The following is a 26,259-nucleotide window of genomic DNA, read 5'->3' as shown; positions in this document are numbered from 1 at the left end:
GACCACACTTTGAATACTCTGTGCGTATTAGTCTCCTTATCAAGGGAAAGATGTGCCTTCCTTGGAGGAAGTGCAATAAGATTCTCAAAATTGACTCGTGGGATATGGGAATTGCCCCGAGGAGAGATCAAGTAGATTAGATTAGATTAGATTAGATTAGATTACAGTGTGGAAACAGGCCCTTCGGCCCAACAAGTCCACACCGACCCGCCGAAGCGAAACCCACCCATACCCCTACATTTACCCATTACCTAACACTACGGGCAATTTAGTATGGCCAATTCACCTGACCCTGCACATCTTTGGACTGTGGGAGGAAACCGGAGCACCCGGAGGAAACCCACGCAGACACGGGGAGAACGTGCAAACTCCACACAGTCAGTCGCCTGAGTCGGGAATTGAACCCGAGTCTCTGGCGCTGCGAGGCAGCAGTGCTAACCACTGTGCCACCGTGCCGCCCACCAAAGGTAGATGAGACCTATATTCTCCAAGCAAATGTAAGGGATGTTAGAAGAATGAAAGGTGATCTCATTAACACATAAAACTCATAGACAGCTTTGATGATGTGTGACCTGGCTGGGGAGTTTGGAATTGGAGGTCATAGTCTCAGAATAAGGGTTGGTAACAAACATAGAAATTGCTGGAGAAACACAGCAAGCCTGGCAGCATCTGTGGAGAGATAAATAGGGTTAATGTTTCCATTTCAGAGACTCTTCATGCTGGACTTGAAACATTAATTTTGTTACCAGATGCTACCAGACCAGCTGAGTTTCTCCAGCATTTTCCATGTATGTTTTAGAATTCCAACATCTACAGTATTTCCCCTTAATTACAAGGGGTCACCAACTTAGAACTAAGAGAGGAATTACTTCATGAAAAAGAGTTTGAACCTGTGGAAATCTCAACCTCGAAGATCTCTCTATTCATGGCAAAATATGTTCAAGTCAGAAATCCACAGACCTTTGGTAGTAAGGGAAACTAAAAATTTACGGACAGTGGAGCAAGCTTGAGGCATCGACTAGCCTACTCCTGCTCTGACTTCATATGTTCAAATGTAAGATTATTTGATTTGCACTTGGTTAAAGATATGTGGAATCTTAATGTATCTTGGGAGCAGGGTGATAGTAAATTACAATAAATTTGTGTCTAACTAACATTCTGTATTGCAGAAACACAAAAGGGCAAATTTTCCTCTTTGGGCGCTGGAGAGATGCATTATATTTAATATATTTGAAGTTTGAAGATGTTTTAATACAGTGGATGCTGAAGATTTGCAACAAAAACAAAAATTGCTGGAGAAACTCAATAGAGCTGGCAGCAATTGTGGAGAGAAAAGACCATTAGTGTTTAAAGTACAATAACCCTCCTTTAGAACTGATAGTATCTCAGAAAAAGTGATAATTATCTTGATGACAAGAAAAGGGTGGAGTAAAGAATGAACTGATAGGCAAGGCAGAGTCCAGTTTTGAAGTTTTTTTTGATGTTTTCACCCTTCATCCACTTTCGTGCCCATGAACTTCAACCACAAGTCTAAAATTCCATCATGCCCACCCTTACTGTGTAGTGCAGCTAAAATACAATGTATTGGCAGAGAATATAACATGAGTAGCCAGTAAAATGAGGGTGGGAATGCATTGTGGGAACAAAATTCAGTCACAATCCATACAGCATCCCCAAAAAGCGTTTTAGCATAAAGAGACATATTATATCATGCATCGGTGTCCACTTCCTCTACAGAAAAAGAAATTACCCTTTGTGTGTCGAGGACTTTTTTACTAACAAATACTTATCTTTCTAACAATAAGTTTTAGATGGAATATCACCCTAGTACCTGTTTCAGTGTTTGAAGGCGCTGATGAGCTGTTGTCTTGGCGATGAAGGTGTGACTAGTTCCAGGATTTGATTCAAGGCTCAATGACAGACCAGAGATGAGTTCTGCTCTGAGGTCAGTGATAGTGACTTTGTCATCGGCAACAATCAGTGGCACTTCCCCAAGTACAACCTCCATAAGTGGAGAGACTACCTGAAAGAATTAAAAGAATACCAAGTATATAGTGTACATATATTAAACATTATAGCAGAAGTCAGAGTATGGAAATTCTTCAGGATAAACATGTGCAACTATACTAATTCAACAATAAATGACCAAGCTTGATAATAAGCCACAAAAATAGACCATTTAGTAAAAAATGCAATTTCAAACCTAATCATAATCATAAGTAGCACATTTAAATGTGTACACACTTCCAAATGCTGTTTTTGTTGCTCCACACCAACTGATGTTGAACATTATAGAGAAGTGAAGCTCAGATGTATTTTTTGGAAAACTTTGAATATTTACATTAACAATTCTACATTTTGTTAATTTGAAGTTGTCATCCTCCAAAAGCACTCCCAGTTTAGAATGGTATTCTCCACTACACTACTGTCCCATCAACAGCTTTCCATCTTACTTCAATATGGATGAAATGACATTTATAAAAGTCCATATTTTTCAATAACATCAAATATTTTGGGAAATGTGTGGGTGGAGTTCAATAAGAGTGTGGTTCCCAACAGCAGAAGTGGATGTAGGTATGACTTCCGCCAACGAGTCAGTTGCCTCAATGCTTGTAATTACAATCCAAATTGTAAGAGCTATAAAAGGTCTGCATCTGCAAGCATCTGGTCTCTGCAGAGATAGAATTGGAAGCCAGCTTGCAGCAACATACTTTACCTGTGTAAAGTCATTCTGTATTTTGCTGTGATTCTGTGTGTCCAATTCATTTGACAGTTTACAGGAAGTAAACCGCAAAACTCCCCTTTTCATTGTCAAATTTATCAGTGTACCAATTAGAATATATGCTAATATTTGGCACGGGGACACGTGGAAACAAGGAAGCTAAGTATCTGTTGACTCCACTCTTTCTACTTTGTCATGCAGCTAAAGGAAACTTTTAATGCCACAGAGAGGGCCAAGACCGGATGACAATTAGCTGACCTTATAGTTCAAGTAGCATATGTGTAGGAAGTCATGGATTTTACGGCTGAGCAAGGCAGCCAACCCAGTGCAAGAATTGGCTATCCAGCAGAATGAGAATGCTTTCAACCTAATATTGAGATATGGCACATTGGATGCACATCCACCAACATCATTTATTGTATCCGTTGCTCCTGATGCGGTCTCCTCTACATTGGGGAGACTGGACGCCTCCTCGCGAAGCGCTTTAGGGAACATCTCTGGGACACCCGCACCAATCAACCACACTGCCCTGTGGCCCAACATTTCAACTCCCCCTCCCATTCTGCTGAGGACCTGGAGGTCCTGGGCCTCCTTCACCGCCGCTCCCTCACCACCCGACGCCTGGAGGAAGAACGCCTCATCTTCCGCCTCGGAATACTTCAACCCTAGGGCATCAATGTGGACTTCAACAGTTTCCTCATTTCCCCTTCCCCCACCTCACCCCGGTTCCAAACTTCCAGCTCAGCACTGTCCCCATGACTTGTCCTATCTGTCTATCTTCTTTTCCACCTATCTGCTCCGCCCTCCTCCCTGGCCGATCACCTTCATCCCCTCCCCCACTCACCTATTGTACTCCATGCTACTTTCTCCCCACCCCCACCCTACTCTCATTTATCTCTCCACCCTTCAGCCACTCTGCCTGTATTCCTGATGAAGGACTTTACTGCTCCTCGGATGCTGCCTGAACTGCTGTGCTTTTCCAGCACCTCTAATCCAGAATATGGCACATTGGAGACTGATGGAAAACTGTCATTTCCTGGCAGACTTTGCTTCTCCTGATGTCATCATTTTGTTCTCCACTGCAGGTTTTGGCCATGTGCTGAAGGATTCAAGCCCGCATGGAAAATCATATCTCCTCTTCTAATTATGATGATAAAGTACACCAAAAGGATTCACTGTTATCTGCCTCAGCCAGAGCAGTTATATTCACATAAATCACAGATGGTACATGGATTAGTTCGGGGGCACAGGCTGGTGAACATGTTATGGACAACTCCCAGCGGCTAAGTGGGATTGTCAGCTGAGTTCCTGAAAGTGGAAGGACTGCTTGGAATCAGGCCCTGCTCAACCCTCTAATATTTTCCCATATGACAATTTCTCGTAGCTTTTAGTATTTGCCACCTTCACCAGTAGATGATCCTGAGTAAGGATTATTCAAGTAGTTCACTGCCACCAACTCTCCTTTGTCATGGATATATTAGTTAAGAAGTTGTGGAAGATAAATCACCTTAAGGAATCTACAGAAGTTGTGTATTTTATAGATAACATGATTTATTGCTGGATCGCAAAATGTATAATATCATTTAGTCAGACATAATTACGAGGACCTTAGGGAGCTGGTCAAGATATGTCTGCTCTCTTTAAATATGGCGAGAAATCAGGCAACAATCAAAAAGTTCAGATTCTGGACATTAAGAAAATTTCTCCTGTTTAAGTCTTCATGCCTTAGGTGGTGAGTTCAGCATCTCACTGTCACCGCTTGCATTTTATTAATAGCCTGACTTACTGTATTAACGTTGTACTCCAGATATACTTTTGCACAGTTGAGAAACTTGATGGAGCAAAAACTCAACCAGTAAAACAGAGCAGGTGCCTGGCGACTTGTTTCAACACTGTCAATTGTAGGTCACAGAGTGGCTGTGCTGGCCATCCAGCTTCTCTTATATGGTACTACTTCTTCTGCACAAATTGCCTCCAAGATCAATGGGCACGTTCTCCCTGCAACTTTAATCTATACAACCTGGCATTGGCAAAGAGCCATCCTCACAAAATCAGCTTGCTTGGCCTTTCCCAATGCAACATGGACTTCAGAATTTCAAACATGCTATTTTGAACTGATGAAGAGTAGTACTTGCATCTTGTGACAAGTCATTTTCCACTGAGAGCCTAGTTTATTATGTATGTCGGCAGATATTGTCTGTGTCTTCATTTACTTCAAAGCGTACAAGGTAAAGTTAGGCAGCCTCTGTGTCTTAGCATGTTTGTTAGCATAGGTCCTTAGAAGTGACTTAGATGCAGACAGACTGTGGTTTGCTTTTAGTATGGAGGGAGAGGCAGACAGCTTACAGTAGCAGGGAACAGTGAAGAGAGACAATGGACATGTCCAGTACAGCACAGTGCTACATCAACATTAGAGCTGGAGCATACACTGGCAGTTTTTGTGGCAAACATAATGGATGTGTTTGAAGAAAATGGGGCTATGAAAGCCAAAGTGGACAACTGTTTAGTGGCTATGGTTAGAGTTTAATCAATGAAGGGGTACTGTCACAGTCAATCATGGGCATGGTCTGATTCCAGTCCAGGTTGTTGGCCGAGACCAGACAACTGACAGCAGTCCATGGTCATTTGGTAGGTCAGTTGGAGTGCTGTTGAGATCAGTTGACAGGAAGTGGTTGGGTCAAAATTATGGGGACTGTCCTGCCAATTAAGTTTGGGGCTTGAGTAGTGGGGATGGTGGTGGCACCTTGGTCATTCCTGTGGGCTTAGTCGCTGATTCTAAGGCGGCTTCACAGGCTCAGTGAATGGTGCCTGGGAAACGGTTAGTTCAGTTGTCTAGATGACTAGAGTGTAGATGCAAAATAAATCCAACAGTGTGGGTTCAATTGGTGTGCTGACTGTGTGTAGTTCATGGAAATCTGACTATTCACCTGATCCTAATGCTTGTGGAGTCATTACCCTCAAGCTAAGCACAACCAATTCTCTCTTGCTTTTGGAAAAAAACTGCTGATAATACTTTGTGGACAATGGCTCCATTCTTTACTTTGGAATTCTGGAGAAAGCGGGCAACTCAAATTTGTGATGGTCTTATTTTATGGTATTATTGAGGGAATGGCGTCACTAATAGGCAATTGAAGACAGCAGTGTGGGACTCGATAGTGATTCAGAAGAGATTGAGAGCTCTCAAAGAGGATTTCAAGCAGGTCATGGTTACTCCATGGGGAGGGTGTGGAGTCAACAACGGCACAGAGATCTCTAGAATCATGGGATCTCTGAGTAAAGCAGGCACATTAATTGCAGTATAAAGAAGTTAAACCAAAATATGCGGAAGCTGATGGTAGTGGAATTCTAATAGTGAAGACAGACAGGGGACAGCAACATGGAAGAGAATGTGAAGAATTGGGGGGGTTATTTGTGGGTCACAGGCAAAGCCTGCAGTTCAGTTATGTGAACACAAAATTGGAACCTCACGTTATTGATCAGAAAATCAATTGTGTGAAAACATCAGAAAATGGCTGAGACTGTATCCAAAGTAGGTAGAGTAAGTTAATCTTTTTCCTAGGAGGCTGAAGTTTACAACATTTTTGAGACACCTCAAGAGGCAATGCCACAATCATGGCTCCATTGATTAAGCAATGCTACCTCTTTGTCTTCAGTTCTCACTTAATCTGGATTTCAATTATTCTGCAAAGAATGCAGATAACAAATAATGGTTTAAAGTGATTATACACACTCCATTATAAACAATAAATTTTATAAGTCTTATTGTAACAAGGAATTTTAAAGCGGAACCTCCCAGTTGGCCAGGACAATCTACAACAAGTACTTCTTCAGCAAGGAGCATATGTCTAATGAAATTAAGATATTTTAATCGTCCACTGATCATTTGGCAAGGTTCGATACCTTGGAGCTTGTAATTGAAATATGATACTGTCTCCTTGGGAAGCTTCTACACCAGTCTGTGTGAGGATTTAACATTCAGCTTTATTGTTAAGGATATGAGGTTCAGGGTGTCCCTTCAATTACACTAACCTTACTTCCCCACAGGTTACCTTCTAATGGAGATGAAATTGCAGATGCTATGTCTTCCTTTTCTTGTGGCTTTGCTCCTACTGGGAATGGACTGGAGGAGACAAAAAAGCCAAGAGCTTCACCAAATCCAGCAAGAACAGCAACCTCAAAAGCCTATGCACAACCTCCAAAGGAAAGCAGCAGGACCAGATCCATCAAAGGGATGAGAGGAATGAAGAGAACTAGGGTTCATAGGCTTCACTGTTGCAATTCTACAGTAGAGTAGATGAATGATGTCTTGATTCAGCATCTCAGAATAATGCCAGATGCTGGATGAGGACTTGTGATCACAAGGACTGGCTGGTAATCCTATCCATGTAGCATTCCGAGGTAAACTAACCTTAATTTTTATGCTTCTGGCTTGTTTCAGGGACTTCTGTGGCATTTCCCCATTATACACTCACAAATGCAGTCACAATATTTGAAATTCCATTTTCATCACAGCCTACCTCTTCTTCTCCTCCGTCCAGAATGACAATCAAACAGGTTGTAAGTTTGCTCACTGAGCTGGTAGATTTGTTTTCATACGTTTTGTCACCATGCTAGGTTATGTCTCACTTGCTATTTATGTGCCTTGGTCTGTTGTGGTGGGTGACATCACGTCCGGTTCTTTTTCTGAGAGGTTGGTAAATAGAGTCCAAATCGATGTGTTTGTTAATGGAGTTCCAGTTTGAATGCCATGGACCCCTATCTTACTCAGTAGCCTCCTATGCGACACCTTGTCAAAGGCCTTCTTGAAGTCCAGGTAGATAACATCCATTGGCTCTCCTTGGCCTAACCTGTTCATTACTTCCCCAAAGAATCCTAGCAGATTTGTCAGGCATGACCGCCCCTTGATGAAACCCTGCTGACTTTGCCCTAGTTTACCATACACTTCCAAGTATTCAGTAATCACATCCTTCATAATGGATTCTAGGATCTTACAAACGACCGAGGTTAGGGTAATTGGTATGCAATTTTCCGTCTTTGCCTGATTCCCTTTTTAAACAGGAGTGTCACGTTAGCAATTATTCAGTCCTCTAGGACTCTCCCTGATTCGAGTGATTCCTGAAAGATCACCACTAATACTTCCGCTATCTCTTCAGCTATCTCCCTTAGAACTCTGGGGTATAGTCATTCAGGTGATTTATCCAGCTTCAGGCCATTTAGTTTTGCTAGCACGTTCTCCTTGGTCATGATCACCATACTCAGCTCTGCCCCCTCATTCTCTTGAAATCTTAGGACATTACTCATGTCTTCCACCATGAAGACTGACGCGAAGTAATTATTTCGTTCCTCAGCCATTTCCTTGTTCCCCACTGCTATTTCTCCAGTGCCATTTTCCAGCAGCCCATTGTCCACTTTTACTCTTTATTTATCTGAAGAAAGTCTTAGTTTTCCTTTTTATTACTGACTAGTTGACCCTCATATCTAATCTTCTCCCCTCTTATGTCATTTTTGTTGCCCTCTGTTGGTCTTCATAAGTTTTCCAATCCTCTGGTTTCCCACTGCCCTTTGCCACATTATTTGCTTTCTCTTTTGCTTTTATGCTAACCCTGACTTCCCTAGTCAGCCCTGATTGCCTCAAACTCCCTGCCCCATGTTTCTTTTTCCTCGGAATGGATCTCTGATGTGTCTCCTGAATTGCTCTCAGAAATCCCTGCTTTTTTTGTGGTTCAAATAGAATGATAAAATAGCTGTATGGACTTAGATTTTGAAGTCTAAGCTGTGCATTGAATATCATGATTTTCAGTCTCAAATTCTGCTTTAAGACCTTTAGTGCAATATGTCTAGTCTTTCTACAGGTTGACATTAGCAATTTCAGTAGATTGAGTGGGTGAAACACTTCTAATAGTTATATTACTGCGCACATCTTCAGCATGTAACACTACAGACAGTTCTAACACCTGTTTCCTGCAATATCCTGCACTAATGGAAAATTCAGCAGATCAGCAGAGCCCTGTAGGACAGGTCAAAAATCCAATTTGTGAAACCATATATTCCCTCACAAACAGAATGTGAAAAAACAAGTTCATGCTAGACATGCTTGCTCTGCAGAATTAATAGAAGAGTTTAAAACTGGTTAATAAAATTTAAGCTAACTTAGAAACATGATTCAAATTAATACTTGTGATTAAGTCTTAAGCATGCAGTTGGTTTTCTGGATCACCTTGACAAAGGCCAATTACATGTTTAATATAATTTGATGGATTTATTTTTTACAATCACTGGTCTCCAAAATGAAAATGCAATAGTTTTGCCAAAAATAAAATAAATCCTCCTCCATACAATGGCTTAATCTACTAACAGCGATGATACTAAGTAGATGCACTTGATCAGAACAGCCTTGTACAATATCACAAAAGTGTATTACTACCTTCAATATAGTTGATCATGAGGTTGCAGGAAGTTCTTTATTTATTGGTATTTATTTATTAATGTATCTTCGTTTATATTTACTGGTGCAAAGCAATTTTGCTGGAAAATGACAGTATACTTAAGACATAAATGTTCTTCATTGAAGTTATCTTTTAAGAAGAATTCCTGACTCAAAGCTTAAATTTCTATTTGGAATCAATATTACTGCTTTCCTCTGCAGATTTCATACAAAATATTGGCGAAGTCCAGATGATCTGATGCTGGCTGTCTTACTCTAATATTTGGAAACCATGTGTAAATTTATTAGAAATTCACATCAGCAAACTTTACATTCAATGAAATGACGGCTGTCACTCACTAAGATTAATCAGGTAACCTTTGCAGATACTTTTCATACTTTGTTGTGAGCTATGCTATTATTTATACTTATCTGCTTATGAATGCTTGTGGAGGGAAATCAATATTGTCACAGAACAAAATTCTCTTGGTTTAAAGTAGTCGCTAGTTACTTATTGATCAATGTTGCAGTTATTTTATCAATGTTACAGTGGATTTCAATAAAGAATCAATGAGATAGCTAAAGGAGTTACTAGCATTTATATAGCACCTGTAACATCCTCATGGCAACCAAATACATTATCACAGCCAATGGAAGAACTTGAGAACTCGATTCAATATTTTAAATCTCGATAAATGTGACAGTCATTTTGCAGGCAGAAAAGATCTCCCAAACCGGAATGAGTAAGGGTACAGGTTATTATATTCTCTGCTACTTGTTGACCCTGTACTGTACAGTTCTATATTCTACGATAAATATATTTCAAAACACATAATAAAAGCAATACTAACAGAGTTTAAAAAGGTGCTGAGATTTTACCAGAAATTGGCTAAGTGACAATTTTGGTGAGATTTAGAGTTTCTGTCCATGTATCCCAGCAAAATTTCTCATGTTATTCCACAAAACATCCCTTATTACCAATGCACCTCAAAGGGGCCTTGGTCACCTTACGTTCCCTTTCGGCGGAGGTGGAAGCACTTGCCACTGCTGTGGTCTTGTTTATGCCACTATTTTTAAAGCCCAGCTGAGAATCCAGTCAAGCATTATCAGCAGGACTTGCCCTTCATATAGTGCATTGTAGTAGGAAGGGAATAATGCTCAAATAATGTTGATCTTCCTAATGTTGATTTTGCTTTGTGCACCTCCTGTGGACTGTATTCTGTGTGCTACAGCCTGTCTAAGCACCCTTTGATCTCTATGTTCCTGTTTGCTATGAACTGCGTACTGCTTGCAAAACAAAGCTTTTCACTGTACTTATGTACATGTGACTATAATAAATCAAATCAAAGGGAACCCAAAACAAATGCTTCTCGGGGCTCTGGTTGACTCATCATTACAAATGCAAGTGCACATTCATACTTGTACTCCTATCCAAGAACCAAGCTACACAGGTTACCTATCCTTAGTATTATCCCACCTTAGAGCCCTGTCTACAGGGGTGTTACTCTTTCCCCAGTGCCCAGTATAACCAAATATCTTCTCACTGTTCAATGTGGGACTACCACATTCTGAAAAGTTTTCAAATGGCTGAAAATCTCCATTTTTATTTCACAGTAGCAAAAGCATATGAAAAAAAATGATTTTATTCTCTTCTGGGAATACCCAGGTACCACTTGCCTCTTGAGTATCGGATCCCTGACATATCTCTGTGGCTTTCCATCTGATCTACCATGAATTCCTGACCTGGTTACACTGCACCTGCAGGACTGACTGTTGCCTACTCTTGGACTGTAGTGATACAGACCCACTGATCTTGGCTATCCCAAGTGGCCAACTGACTGTGTCCAGGCTATGGGGTACTGTTTTGACTTATTGTGGCAGAACCCACTAACTGAATGCAAACTTGAATATTTGCCTGACTGGGGAGCACACCCTTAGGCCATTTGGGTAATGCATACACAATGTGGTTGCTGCGTACGTTACTGGCAACATGTTGTAAATCAACATGTCCAACACTTGACTGATCACTGCTGACATCTATACCAAGCTGCCTGACTGTGTCTGTACTAAACAGCAAGACAAGGTAGAAGGCTTTAAACTGAGGGGATAAAGTGTAACCCTGAGATGCACCCTGGTTGAATCCACAAATCCCTGGGTGCAAAGTTTCCTGGCAGCTACAATGACAGGCGCTAGTGCACACTAAAATACAACAATGAAGTGCAGAAATGTGTTGTAAGTGGAATCTGTGATGTGCCATGTGGGCACAATGAGATTTATTTGTATCCCATGTCAACCTCAATGGATAGGGGATGTGAGCAGTCTCTGGCTATGAAGTGTACGCTGATAGTTTGGTGACCGCTGTCCAAGATAGAAACCTGGAGGAGCAGGCAGCAATGTAGAGTCACTAAGTACCAACTTTTTTGTAGGGACTTGTCACTATCTAGTTTCTATCCAATGAATGGAAGAATGGGAAACTGCATTATCAAAGAAAATCATTTAAAAATGAAATGCTAACATATACCAACAGGCTTCTCAATGCTCTGTCTTGCTGTTCAAAACATAGTTGGAGGATATGATTTTTATTTTCTTGATGCTGAGATTCTCATTTCTGCTTTTTTCTCAACATTTTCCTCCCCATCTGATTCGCCAACGTCCAGATCGTTCAAGGGTTGGGAAGATCTACTCATTGCTACTAAGACCATGAAGAGACTTCTAGGTTCTAATACTTCTAGGTTTTTATGGTTCTCTCTGCTGATATCATCATAACATCATTAGATTGGATGGAGGATAATGCAGTTTCCAATATTAACATTTTCTAAGTTAATTTTATACAAGAGTATTGGGCTTGAGCATTCCCAGGTCATGTGTTGCTGGAAAAGCACAGCAGGTCAGGCAGCATCCAAGGAGCAGGAGAATCGACGTTTCGGGCGTAAACCCTTCTGCCCGAAATGTCGATTCTCCTGCTCCTTGGATGCTGCCTGACCTGCTGCGCTTTTCCAGCAACACATTTTTCAGCTCTGATCTCCAGCATCTGCAGTCCTCACTTTCTCCCATTCCCAGGTCATATAAAGTACGGATGTTTAAACTGCAACCTCTAAAATCTAGGCAGGAATCCTAGAATCAGCACCTGTCTTCCATTTTTAAATCCTAGCTGCCTGTATTCTGGATTCAGGCATGAAAATCTGGAGCAGCATCTCCGCTGTCTGCTCGACACAATACAGCCTTCCAGCTTCAATCTTGGGCCTAATACCTTTAGATCTGATCCACTGTTCCTATTTGTCAGTCAGTAGTTTCTGACAATGAAGGATTGCTGGACCTGACCCTCTGGGCATGAGGATTGGAACATTGATGCACAATTGCACAGGAGTACTGATTGGTTACTTTAGAGTGTAACTGAGTTGGTGAAATAAGGAGTTTCAAGGGATATGTTTTAAGGAATAATTTAATTTGATCTAAGGGCTAATTTCATTCTAAAGTTTAGTCTATTCTTTAATTTAGCAATTAACTAAAGTTTGATTGGGTGCAGTTTAATTGCAGCTTTAAATCAGAAAGGTAAAGGTACTCACCAGAATTTAGTTAACCAGTTTCAGAAGCCTTCGAATTGGGGGCCATAAAGAGAGTCCTTGTATAGTATTGTTATGTCTGCATTAGAATGTAACTTGAGTTTAGTGAAATAGAGATAAGTGAAAGAGAGAGGAGGTGATCAGTCTGTTCTTTTCTCTCGTTGATGGGTACTGCTGCTTGCTCTCATTAGAGTAAGGTGTTAGGAAGCTTAGTGGAAAGAGCAGCCAGTGAGGGAGGAGATTGAGATAAAGAATAAAATAAAAATGAAGCCTAAGGTGTACATGCTTACCTGAGAGAAGAGAGAGGAGGAGCATTAGAAGAGCCTCTTGATGTTGTCTGACAGATATGAGATGGTAGCTCCCAAATTGAATGAGGAGAAGGATGATGAGCAAATTGACCACTGCTCTGTCATACAGATTAGATTAGATTCCCTACAGTGTGGAAACGGGCCCTTCGGTCGAACAAGACAACACCAATTCTCTGAAGAGTAACCCACCCAGACCCATTTCCCTCTGACTAATGCATCTAACACTATGGGCAATTTAGTATGACCAATTCACCTGAAATGCACATCTTTGAACTGTGGAAACTAGAACACCCAGAGGAAACCTACGCAGACACGGGGAGAATGTGCGAACTCCACACAGACAGTCACCCAAGGCTGGAATCGAACATGGAGCCTTGGTGCTGTGAGGCAGCAGTGCTAACCACTGAGTCATTGTGTTGCCCCAAGGATGCCATTCAAATGGGGGGAATGAAAAGAAAAGTGGTAGTAGTAGGGATTCAATAATTAGGGGCACAAATAGCATCTGTTGGTCAGTAGGATTCACTCCCACAAAGTGTGTGCCTTTACTGGTGCCAAAGTAAAGGATTCAGTTGTTGTGGTCCATGTTGGGGACAAAATATCAAAAAAGTCATATTTGGGGAATATCAGGAAGTGAAAACAAAAATCAAAAATGGCCTCATGGGTTATAATCTCTAGATTAATACCTGATCCACATGCAAACTAGCACACAGACAAGAAAAATAGGGAAACAAATACATGGCTGAAGAAGTGGTGCTGGAAAGAGAGGTTCAGTTTTGTGAGAATTGGCAAAGGAAGAAAATGTACTGTTAAAATGGACTCCATCTGAACTGATCTGGGAGTAATGTCCTAGTCAAAAGGCTAAATAGAGTGACCACAAGGACTTTAAACTAGTAAATGGAAGGGAGGGTTTCGGGGAAGTCAATCCAGTTCCAAGCTCGATAGAGAGAAAAGTAACAGTTAGGAATCCTACTTCAGATATTAAGTAGTGGTGTACTGATGAAAGGTGTACAAAGGTGTACTGATGAAACTGGAAGATAGAAATCATAGGTGAATAAAGCATCAGTGTTGAGGGCAGGTTGTAGTGTATGGCCCAAATAAGTGTTTTATATATGAATTATTGGAGCATAAGGAATAAATTAAATGAGTAGCAAGCACAAATTCATATTGGAAATTATGACACAGTAGCCATTACTGAGGTATGGCTGCAGGATGATTGGATTAGCAACTAATAAACCAGCTTATAAAGTTTACAGAATGGACAGGGAAAATGACAGAAGAGGTGGAGTAGCCTTACTAGTTAGAAACAAAATTACTTCCCTGACGAGGGAGGATATAATGAGGGGGAAGCATTCCGAGGCAATCATATGGGTGGAACTGAGGAACAGGTGAAGGATCTAAAACTGTAATAGATATTGTGTAACGATCCCCTTGTAGCAGCTCTTAAATGCTAGATTATACAAATGCAGAAATTGGGCAAGTGTGTAGCAAGGCCAGTGCTGTATTAATGGTGAACTTTGAAATTCTCGGAGATTGGGTGAGGCAGATAAGCACCTGTTAAAAAGAGTGAATCTCTGGAGTCTGCCCAGAATAGTTTCCCACATCAATATGTCCTGGATGCAAGAAAGGGATAAGCAATGTTGGATTTAGTAATGAGGAAGGAGCTGTACATGAATATTTACCCAATAGTGATCATAACATAAGACCATAACTCATGGAAGTGGAAACAAGGCCATTCGGCCCATCAAGTTCACTCCACCATTCAATCATGGCTGATGGGCATTTCAACGCCACTTAACCACACTCTCCCCGTATCTCTTAGTTCCTTGCGAGGTTATGAATTTATCAATCTTTGCCTTGGGGTTCAATGTAGTGTTTGAAAGTGAAAAAGCATAAATCAGCAGGTGGAGGTTTAGATTCAAGTAAGGCTGACTTTAATACAATGAAAGACTGTAGTAAACTGGGAAAATCAGCTAATGGGTAAAACAACTGAACAATAGTGGAGAATGTTTAAAGGAACATTTAACACACTGCAAACCGGTTTACACCCCTGAGAGGCAAAGGCTCCACTTCTCAACAAAAAAAAAGTCATGGACAATTTAGAGATAAGGGACAACATAAAACTAAACTAAAATGAAAGGGATTACTAAAAATGCAAAAAAAACCCTGCACAGATCCTGCTGAATGGTGAAGATATAAAGACTAGCAAAGGACCAACAAAGCAGCTTTTCAGAGCTACTGAAAGGATTATGAAAACAAACTTGCCAGAGACATCAAAATCAAGAAGAAACTTTATCGTTACATGAATGGAAAGAATCTAGTCAAGAGCAATGGTGGCCCACTAAAGACTGACAATGGAATATTGTCAATGCCAAGAGGGAATTGAGCAAACACAATGAATAATTTCTACTGTAAATACTGAGGCAAAGTAAAGGAGGATAGTTTACTAGAAGTCCCAAGGAACTTAATAGCAGACTGGGACTATGGACTAAATAAAACCACTATAAATATAACATTGGTCAGGGGGAATTAATGGCATTAAAGAGTGACAAGTTGCCCAGGACTTGACTGGTTTCCATCCAGGACCGTTGAAGGAAATGGGAGCACACTGTAGATGCCCTAACTATAGTTTTCCAGTCCCCTACATACAGGAGTCATCCCTCTGGATTGGAAAATTGTACCTGACACTCTGCTTTATAAGAAGTGTGAGAGAGGAAAACCAGGGAATTATAGACCAGTTAGTGGGAAAATATTTGCAGTCTACAGTCAAGAATGGGTAACTGAACTTTTTAAATTTTCAGTTAAGTGGGGAGCAGCAGCATTAATTCATGACTGGTAGGTCATGCCTAATAAACATTATTGAATGTCTTGAACAGGTGACTAAAGTAGTTGATGGGGAGTGCCTATGGATGTTGTATATATGGACTTTCAGAAGGCATGTGATAAAGTTCCACATCAGAGACTGTGAACTAAACTAGAAGCCCAAAGAATTGGGGGCAGATTACTAACATGTTTGGGAAATTGGTTCAGTGGCAGGTGACAAAGTAGCGATAGTGGGTAGGCACGCAAATCGGCAAGGTATTAGAATCAATCTTACCATTGTGGCACAGCCAGTCTCACAGGAAAGCTCACACCTTCAATACATTAACTGGGCCGACATGACACCAATTGTTAAAGTTCACTTGAGAACGTAACTTTTAAAAAAAAAAGTTTTGCGATTTACATATGAAAAAAACTGAAACCAACATGGTCATTCTAAAAGATGAGAGACTTAACAAACAATCCAAGTCATTTTCAACATATAATTTCAGTTACATCACACTGTAAACTTTTGCTACAAATTCTGTGTCATACAATCTGATTCTCCACAACCACCTGATGAAGGAGCAGCGCTCCGAAAGCTAGTGCTTCCAAATAAACCTGTTGGACTCTAACCTGGTGTTATATGATTTTTAAATTTGTACACCCGAGTCCAACACTGGCATCTCCAAATTATTCTCTCTACAGATGCTGTTTAAACTATTGTTTCTAATGTTCTCTGCCAGTGTCAGAGTGACTACAAATGAGATGAGTGCCAATACACTGAGGAGTCTGCATTGTTGAAGATTTTGAACTAAGAGTCTGTGTTTTATTGTCTACTTATACTTCAGTTGGGAGGGATGTGCTGATACTGGAATATTATGGAAACATTTTTTTTAATTGTCTGCGTTTAAGACCAGTTCCATGGGAGACTGGAACCCACAAGTGACAATGCAGCACTCCCCCCATGACAGGACCTCTACACCACTATCTCTCATCAAATGCAATGTATTTGATTTCGATCACTCATTGTGTTGCCCATGATGAGTTTTTTTATACAGAAATTGTGGGAAATAATTGGAGCAGAGTGAAGGGACATAATTTACACAACATCTAAAATTATATTCATTATTTTTTATAGATTAGTCCATGTTTATAATAACTAAGTTTGCCACTTTGTAATTATAGCCTATCGAGAGCGATCTGTGACAACTCAGCTGTTTCTGTACTTAACAGAGAATGCAATTATAGCATGAGATGTTTAAATAGACAGTTTCCATTATAAATGTGGACATAGAAATTTACAATGAAAAAGTGATGTGAATAGTCTATATTTTTAATATGGATATACATGCTTTATATACCAAAACACAATACTTTGCAATCTTCCAAACTTAAAAAAGTGATTATTTTTTCACTTGATTGCTTAATTATCTTTTGTCATAAAATTAATCAAAACACTTGTGCAACAGGCTACCAACATTTTGATTTAGACGTACCAGTTACAGTAAAAATAATGCCCTGCTTCACTTGAATTTTCAAACTGCTCTCTTCTGACAACCTTTGCTTTGTTGACTCTTTTGCCATTGCTATTTCTCAATGAGGTTCACTTGGAAATGTGCACACTTCAATGAAGAAGCAGAAAACAGGGTTGATCAAATGTCTTTCAAAAACAGTTTCTTGTCACTTATTTGAAAACATATTACTGATGAGGTTAATGCCTGTTTACTGCTGGATAGTGGGTAGAAATAAATCTGCCTCTTTTAATCAATTTTGTTGATTATAAATTTTATAATTTTAAAATATAAATTTTAAAATACTCAAGCTCTGACAAAACGAGCCTTTATTGGTATGAAAATGATTTTCATAAGATAATGCCAGTGAAAGATATGCAAACTCATTTCTGCTAAGCAAACCAATAGCCATTTTGAAAGAAAGCTGATGTATCAACAGTTCTAAGGAGAACATTAAGCCAGTCTAAATAATCACATCAATTTGAGCTAAAAGAAGCTACTTGAAGCACAGATTATTATGAAAATGCATGATTGTGCTAACGCACAAAACATTACAGCAGCAAGATTGTGTACTGAGTTAGCAGTGACTGATTTAACTTTTTCTTTTATGGGAAGTGGGTATCACAAGTATTTATTGCCCTTGAGAAGGTGATGATGAGCCACCATCCAGAACTGCAGCACTCTGTGTTGTAGGTACATCCACTGAGTCTTTCCGGAGTTCCAAGATTTTCATCCAGGCAACTGATGGAATAACGATATTGTTTCAAATCAGGATTGTGTGTGGATTGGAAGATATTTTTCAGCTAGATGTATTTTTATGTATCAGCTGTCCTTGTCCTTCTAAATCAAAGTTGTGTTTGACGTTCTGTCGAAGGAGAAAGTGAGGACTGCAGAGCTACCTAGATTACACTTCTTCCCACCCTGCCCCCTGTAAAAACGCCATCCCATATTCCCAATTCCTTCGCCTTCGCCGCATCTGCTCCCAGGACGACAAATTCCAATACTGTACAACCGAGATGCCCTCCTTCTTCAAAGACCGAGCGGCACGGTGGCACAGTGGTTAGCACTGCTGCCTCACAGCGCTAGAGACCCGGGTTCAATTCCCGCCTCAGGCGACTGACTGTGTGGAGTTTGCACGTTCTCCCCGTGTCTGCGTGGGTTTCCTCCGGGTGCTCCGGTTTCCTCCCACAGTCCAAAGATGTGCAGGTTAGGTGAATTGGCCACGCTAAATTGCCCGTAGTGTTAGGTAAGGGGTAAATGTAGGGGTATGGGTGGGTTGCGCTTCGGCGGGGCGGTGTGGACTTGTTGGGCCGAAGGGCCTGTTTCCACACTGTAAGTAATCTAATCTAATCTAAAAAAAAACGCAATTTCACCTTAGACGTGGTTGACGATGCTCTCCACCGCATCTCCTCCACTTCCCGCTCCTCCGCCCTTGAACCCCGCCCCTCCAATCGCCACCAGGACAGAACCCCATTAGTCCTCACCTACCACCCCACCAACCTCCAGATACATCGGATTATCCTTCGTCATTTCCTCCACCTCCAAACGGACCCCACCACCAAGGATCTATTTCCCTCCCGACCCCTATCAGCCTTCCGGAAAGACCACTCCCTCCGCGACTCCCTTGTCAGATCCAACCTCCACTCCCGGCACCTTCCCCTGCAACCGCAAAAAATGCAAAACTTGCGCCCACACCTCCCCCCTCACTTCCCTCCAAGGCCCCAAGGGATCCTTCAATATCCATCAGAAATTCACCTGCACCTCCACACACGTCATTTACTGCATCCGCTGCACCCGATGTGGCCTCGTATACATTGGGGAGACAGGCCGCCTACTTGCAGAACATTTCAGAGAACACCTCTGGGACACCCTCAACAACCAACCCAACCGCCCCGTGGCTGAACACTTTAATTCCCCCTCCCACTCCGTCAAGGACATGCAGGTCCTTGGTCTCCTCCATCGCCAGACCATGGCAACGCTTTGCCTGGAGGAAGAGCGACTCATCTTCCGCCTAGGAACCCTGCAACCACAAGGGATGAATACAGATTTCTCCAGCTTCCTCATTTCCCCTCCCCCCACCTTTTCTCAGTCCCAACCCTCAGACTCAGCACCGCCTTCTTGACCTGCAATCTTTTTCCCGACCTCTCCGCCCCCACCCCCTCTCCGGCCTATCACCCTCACCTTAACCTCCTTCCACCTATCGCATTCCCAATGCCCCTCCCCCAAGTCCCTCCTCCCTACCTTTTATCTTAGCACACCCTCCTTATTCCTGAAGAAGGGCTTATGCCCGAAATGTCGATTCTCCTTCTCCTTTGATGCTGCCTGACCTGCTGCGCTTTTCCAGCAACACATTTTTAAGTTCTGTCGAAGGTGCCTTGGTGAATTTCTGCAGTGCATTTTGCAGATGGTACACATCTGCTGCTGTGGCAACTGTAGAGGGATTGAATGTTGAGCGTTAATGGGTTGCCAGTCAGCAGATGCTTTGTTCTGGAGTCCTGGAACAGATGAACCACATCTTCCTTTGTATTAGGTTTGAGTCCAGCCAATGGAGAGTTTTGCTACTGGGTTGGTAGAATTTGAATTTTAGAATGACATAAGTATTACAATGCAGAAAGAGGCCATTCAGTCCATCGCGCTTGTATCAGCTTGTTAAATGAGAATCATTACCCAGAGCAAATTTCCTGCTTTTCTCCATACCTTTGCATATTTTTATCCAAATAATCACCCAATGCCCTCTTGAATGCCATAAATGAACTTGCCTCCATCATGCTTCATTGATGGTCTCTCTAAGTTGGCAAAAGAATCAAAATATAGATATATAAAACAGAAGATAGCAAGTCTGGAAGCAGTTAAAAATCATGATTGAACTAGAGTTCAGGCTGTGTATAAAATAACAGATATTGAGGATTTGTAAAAACTCAGAATTTAAGCAAAGAATTAAGTGAAAGTATAAATAACTTAAATTGTTTATCAGATTGAAACCTCTAATACCCTTTTGGATGAGGTTTAAAAAGGTAAATAGATAATGAAAAGAAATAAGGCCTTTCATAAATAAAGGTTATGACACTTAAAGAGCCTGATAATGTGGGATGATAGCATAGTTCAAATAACAGAGATATTCAATAAATATTGTACAATAGTTTTTAAAAATGGTGACAATGAGATTGCAGCTTCACTCGGTATTACCTTTGCTGCAGATATTTTTTTTAAAGTAGTAATTCTTTTTCCACAATCAGCAGAATGCAAGATAACAGCATGTATCCTAGGACTAGACCCTGATGGCACCTAACCTGGATAATGAAAGAACAGAAAATAACTAATGTTTTCAACACTATAGGTCGAAGTTTACCAAAAATTACCTCACCATGTTCTCCAAGCTGTTTTGGAAGCCTGTTTGTGCTATTGCACCAGTGACAGACATAATTGCCACTGCTGTGACCTCCCAGGGTTCCTGGTATCATTTTGAAGTTTAGGGAAGAGTCATCCTCTTTCCTCAACCACTAGAGGAGACCAGAGCACCAGACCCCTGCCAGCTGGTTCTAAGTTGCTATCCAGGTCAATGTGGTTTCCTTGGTCTGGAGGAATGCCTGGTATTACCACACCCTAATACTGACTTTGCTACGGTATTCACTTTCATCCAAAGACCATGGTCTATCACTCTCACTGTTCCATGGAACACCTTTTGTCACTTGGCAAGATTTATTTAGTCTTGTGCTGCTCTCCCATTACCGCAATTGTCCTGCCTTCTCAAGATTGTACCTTGCCTGAGGCATGGTGACCTTCAGGTTAAACTCATCACCAGTTGCCTCTTTGTAATGAGAGAGCAGCCCTGTGATCCTTGGGACAATGGTGATTTTACCTTGTTTAATCTTTTCTCCTAAGTCTTTCACAACTTCTTCTCTCCTTCTCGTCTTCTGCAGCCACCAGTGAAATCTGCAGAGTCTCTACTGTGAAGAGACCAAACCATCAAGGCACCAGCTCCTCCTCCAAATCTGAAGAAGAATCCACAGATCCCCTCACAGGCAGCACTAGCAGGGCTGGTTCCTGAACCCTCTACCAGCTCAGATACTGACACCTCAGAGGGTACACTACAGTTGGGAGCACTCTTTTGTGCAGCACATCATTTCCACCTCTCTGCAGCTGGTCAAAGGAGGAAATACTCCAGGTCTCTGGAATCCTGAAGACTGCAGGATACTAGCACCTACTCAGTCCCAGGCAGGAGATGACACACTGGTTGTTGTCCATTTATAAATGCATCCAAATGCACAAGCAGACACAAGAGCTGCAGGTAGGTTTATTAGAGACAAACTGATCTGAATGGTGGACCCAGCCAGAGGGTGAATCACATACAGTGCCCCCAGAAGTCTCCTCTGAATCCAGAAGTGGCTGGATCTTCTACCTCAATCTTGTCTATTACCCTGTGGGATTTCAAACCAAGGAAGATGACTCTGTCTCTGGGCAGGTGTTAAGGGTTGAAGATCACAGGAACTGATAAGAGGCTTTACAATGGGCTGCTACGTCTGTGGAATTATGGTCTGCTAAGACCTAAGATTGCAGGAAATCAGTAACTGCTGTCTCTACTAAATAGGGAAGAAACTTTCAGGATTGGTCATTATCACAGAATTCCAAATAAGGCAAACACTTGACACCGAGACCTGTGCATAAAGAGTCCAGAAAATCTTTCATTTACAGCAGAGTTTTGAAGATAAACACTGCAGGTGGTATCCTATGTTTGGAGGCGTGGTGAAGACATCGAGAAGAGATTCAGCTTGGCCAGTTTCAAACTCTCTCCTGGGTAATAATTTGTGGACTTAGTTACAGAACTCAGCGTAGTGAAAGACAGTGAGATATCTCTATTGGTTAAATGCATGTGTTATTCGTTTAAGTATTTAATAAATAATCTGGTTTTATAAAGCTCTAAATGTCTCCACTGTATCTTTGCCTATGTATATATTTTTGTCTCTCAGATGGGTAATACAGGTCACACTCAGTATAACCGGGCCCTCTAGTTACAAAGGCCCTAGGCCACCTGACCAAGACCTCAAGGCCACTTTAAAAACTCCAATATAGGTCAGATTTCTTTCATCCTACCTGCAGACACTAGACTGCATCTAATTGTAGTGGGAAGGAAAGGAAGAAGAAAATCTTACTGAGGGTACATTGCTGGCGCCAGTGACATTTCATCATAAACAGACGTTAGTGTGTGTACGAAATTAGCTGCCAGGGGAGAAGATGGAGTGAGATACCATCTGGATGGTACATGAATAGAAAGGGTTTAGAGGGACATGGACCAAATGCCTGAGAGTAATAGCTAACTTTTCCATTGCCCCCATACCAGCATGAAACTTTTTTGTGATTATATAGGGGAGCATTGAATATTATGAATGCTTCAAAAGTTTCTAACTTTATCTTCTATTAAACAGCATGAACTGCATAGGAACAACAAAGCTTTAAGCTGCATTTGCTTGAACATTACACAGGAGCTGCTGGTCCCATCATCAAAATATTACAGTCACTGAAAAATGATTTAATGGAACTCTGTTCACATGGAAATCTTTCCTGCATTATTGTGCTGTTCTCACTCAGCACAAAGCTGTGGCTTTCATGGATACCCATGGTCTTTCCCATGGCTTTGGTGTATGCTCCTGTTGGTTGGAGCACAGAATTCAAGAATTAAGCCACAACCTTTTGGCTCAATTGGTATTAGTACAAAGTCCTGGCTATGACTTGGATAGGAACCTGCTGTGGAAGAGCTGTCCTCTGGCCCTTGGCTCCAGTGGAAGATGATGTGGCATTGCATATGTACTGGGTAGCATCATAAGTGTTCTGACCTTCTCCTCCTCTTGACAGCGAGTAGTATTATGAATCATCTCTGGTTTGCACAGCAGTCCATGGATCACAACCGGGCATTTTGCATTTTCACCACTATGACTGGAAGCTCTATAGTAGGGATTAGCTCCACAGCTAAGTGTTGAAGCTGGTCTTGCAGATGCATGTGTTACTCATCCAGTCATGTACCAGTCGTGACAGCCAATCATATCTTTTGTGCATGGATCCACTGGCGATGAGTCCAATCAGCCTATGTGGCCAATATCAGAAAACAGCTGCTCAGTAATGTGAGCATTCAGCAGTTACAGAACACTCCGAAAACATTTGAAATGTGTTATCAAAACACTGGGCATATCGAAGAGATGCCTCTATATGAATTTGATTACCAACAGTGAGGAAACAGGCCATTTGGCCCAAAAAGTCCACACTGACCCACCCCATTCCTCTACCCTATATTTAGCCCTGACTCATGCACCTGACACTATGGGAAATTTAGCATGGCCAATTCACCTGACCTGTACATATTTGGATTGTGAGAGGAAACCAGAGCACCTGGAGGAAACCCACACAGACACGGGGAGAATGTGCAAACTCCATACAGACAGTTGCCTGAGGTGGGAATTGAACTCTGATACCCGGTGTTGTGAGGCAGCAGTGCTAACACTGAGTCATTGTGCTGCCCGATGTTGTACATTGGCCTGAGTTAGAGACGTGTCGTTTATGTCTTGTGGCATGTATGCAGATTGTATAGCTGGTAGCATTAAGGAGAAGATTTCCCTTTATCGCCAACCTTCACAGTGCCAAAGAAAGTCAATAATACAATTAGGATAATGGTGTGATTATTTTATGGCGCAAGACATGAAGTGAACAGGTACTGTATCTTGTGTAGTTTATGGACCTTGGAAGTGGATTGCTACTTTGGCAACCATGGCAAATCTATCCAGCTCACAAGATATTGCTTGTGCTTCATAGATACCAGTCAGATTGATTTGTTATCTTGAATGTGATGTTATGTCCTTCACCTGTACTGTGAGTATCTGTTTAATATTATTTTCCTTTGAAGTGCCTCACAATGCACCTCCCTCGGAATGAAACTCATTCTGTCAACTCCATTGCACACTTGTGGTTTAGCTGAGGATGGAAATTCACGGGATGATTCACAGAATTAGCTTCTGTTTGGTGACCCCTTGAATCATATCCTCCCAGGCATTCCCTCCAGCTTTAAGCTTCCCCACATTTCCACCGAACCCATTTATTTAGTTATTCATCTCCCTATGTTGTAACAATACTATGACTTTTAGATGTATTTGGTCCTGTTGATTATTTTTTAAATGAAGAAGGGCTGAGACAGAGGTATCAAGCAGTTGTCTTCAAAACCGATAAAGTATCAGCTTGTGAGGCACTGGATTATTTTGTCTAAGTCGGAACAACAGAAGCAGCCTGAAAGGGTAGGGTGAAGCTCCCATAGAATCTGGATTTTTAGTTTTGGTTTTTCCTGTAACAGTTGTTGTTGGGATCTTGAAGCTGGATGTAGAAGCTGTTTTTCCTCTCCCTGTTCCAGGTAAAAGCTGAGAGTTCTCTCCCTGCTGCTAGAATTGCATGTGAAACAATCTCTATTTTAATGAATTTGCCTTTGCCAAGGTGCATTTACGGGATGTTACTATATTGGAACAGTTACTGTTTAATAGTAAAATAACCTATTATTCTGTTGTTATTCCAATACTTTTTGCTGTATTTTAATAATAAAGTGTGTTCCACTTCAAACCTAGTAGTTTGACCAATCAAGTTTCATCTATAATGCAACACTTGGTACTTGGCTTTAAAATAAAAAAAAGGTTAGTGTCTAGGCTATCTTCTTAATACATTTTGAGGGGATTTGGTTTGGTCCATAACAAACTGAGGGCTCTTGTTGAGATCAAAATCTCGAATTCTCGGTAGGGTTTAAGATTATTGGACTCAAATGTAAAAAAGTGGTGAGTGTTGGTGTTCTTTTCAGGTGTTGCATCTGGTTGGTTTTAAATAGGGTGTGATTTGTATAACAATGGCTCTTTCAGCCACGAAGTTTCCTGTGGGTGGAAGAAGCTTGGAAAAATTCCTGGGTATTTTACAGGAAGTGAGCAAGGCAAAGCTTTTGGAATTGGCAAAGTAGCTGGAGTTGGGGTTGCCAGTACCTGTGAGGAAATCATTGCAGCAAAAGCTCCGCATTTATGATTGCGGAAATGCCATTGGAAACATTCCTTTGCAAACGAACTAGCTTAAACATGAAAAGGAAAGAAACAAATTAAATTACAATCAAAATCAGTGGAAAAAGAAAAGTAAAGGAAGGTCCAAGCAGAAGAAAGGGAGAAAAAGAGTTTTTGAACTTTATAGGTTAGAACTGAAAACTGAAAGTCAACTAAAAATGCTGGGGATAGATGTGAAAGGTAGGAGTATTGATGAAGACAGTGATGAGAGTAATCCCATCGTATCCAAAGGCCTGGTGGATTTCTGTTTAAATATGTCTAAGCATTGCCAAAGTTCAATGAGGAGGATGCAGAAGCCTTTTCTATTTCATCTGAGGAAGTGGCTAAACAAATGAAATGGCTGGTGACCATCTGGGTGTTGTTGATCCAAATGAAAGTTGGTAGATGTGGCTAGTGAGATATTTGCATCATTATCACTATCTGGGGTGTATGATGAGGTGAAAAATGTCATCTTAAGTGTATATGATCTCGTACCAGACACCTACAAACAATGTATTCGGAATCTAAGAAGGGAACCTAGTTAAATGTACTTGGCATGGAGTTTGAAAGGATCAAACAAAGTAATTTTGATAGGTAGATAAAGGCATTGAAAATAGATCAAACATATAACACTCTTAGATGGTTATTTTGGAGGGGTTCAAAGATTCATTTCCTTAAGTAGTGAGAATTCATGTGAAAGAGCAGAGAGTTCAAACAGCAAGATTAGCAGCTGAAATGGCTGATGATAATGAATTAGTCCATAAATCAAAGTTTGCCTTCCGACATCAACTTCAATCAGTGAGGGATAGAAATTGGGGAAAAGAGAAATCATCAGGTGGTAAGGGTAAAGAAGATAATAAGATAGTCTATCGCAGGGTAAA

The 26,259-nt window shown here is 41.2% G+C and overlaps 1 protein-coding gene across 4 annotated transcripts in view; it reads right to left on the bottom strand.

Annotated features, from left to right (window-relative positions):
- tmem132e (transmembrane protein 132E) overlaps nt 1-26,259 on the bottom strand; it is a 726,703-nt gene that overhangs the window by 59,585 nt on the left and 640,859 nt on the right. For all 4 annotated transcript variants that reach the window (XM_087977485.1, XM_043718710.2, XM_087977486.1 and 1 more), the window contains one exon: nt 1,832-2,023. In XM_087977485.1, coding sequence (XP_087833611.1) covers nt 1,832-2,023 — 192 coding nt within the window. The remainder of the gene's footprint in view (nt 1-1,831; nt 2,024-26,259) is intronic.

This window comes from Chiloscyllium plagiosum, unplaced genomic scaffold (genome assembly GCF_037043375.1).
Source record: "Chiloscyllium plagiosum isolate Xiang-an unplaced genomic scaffold, Cpla_swu_hap1 HiC_scaffold_31, whole genome shotgun sequence".
Taxonomy (NCBI): Eukaryota; Metazoa; Chordata; class Chondrichthyes; order Orectolobiformes; family Hemiscylliidae; genus Chiloscyllium; species Chiloscyllium plagiosum.
Note: the sequence above shows the minus strand (reverse complement) of the source record. Positions and strands in the feature narration are given on the sequence as shown.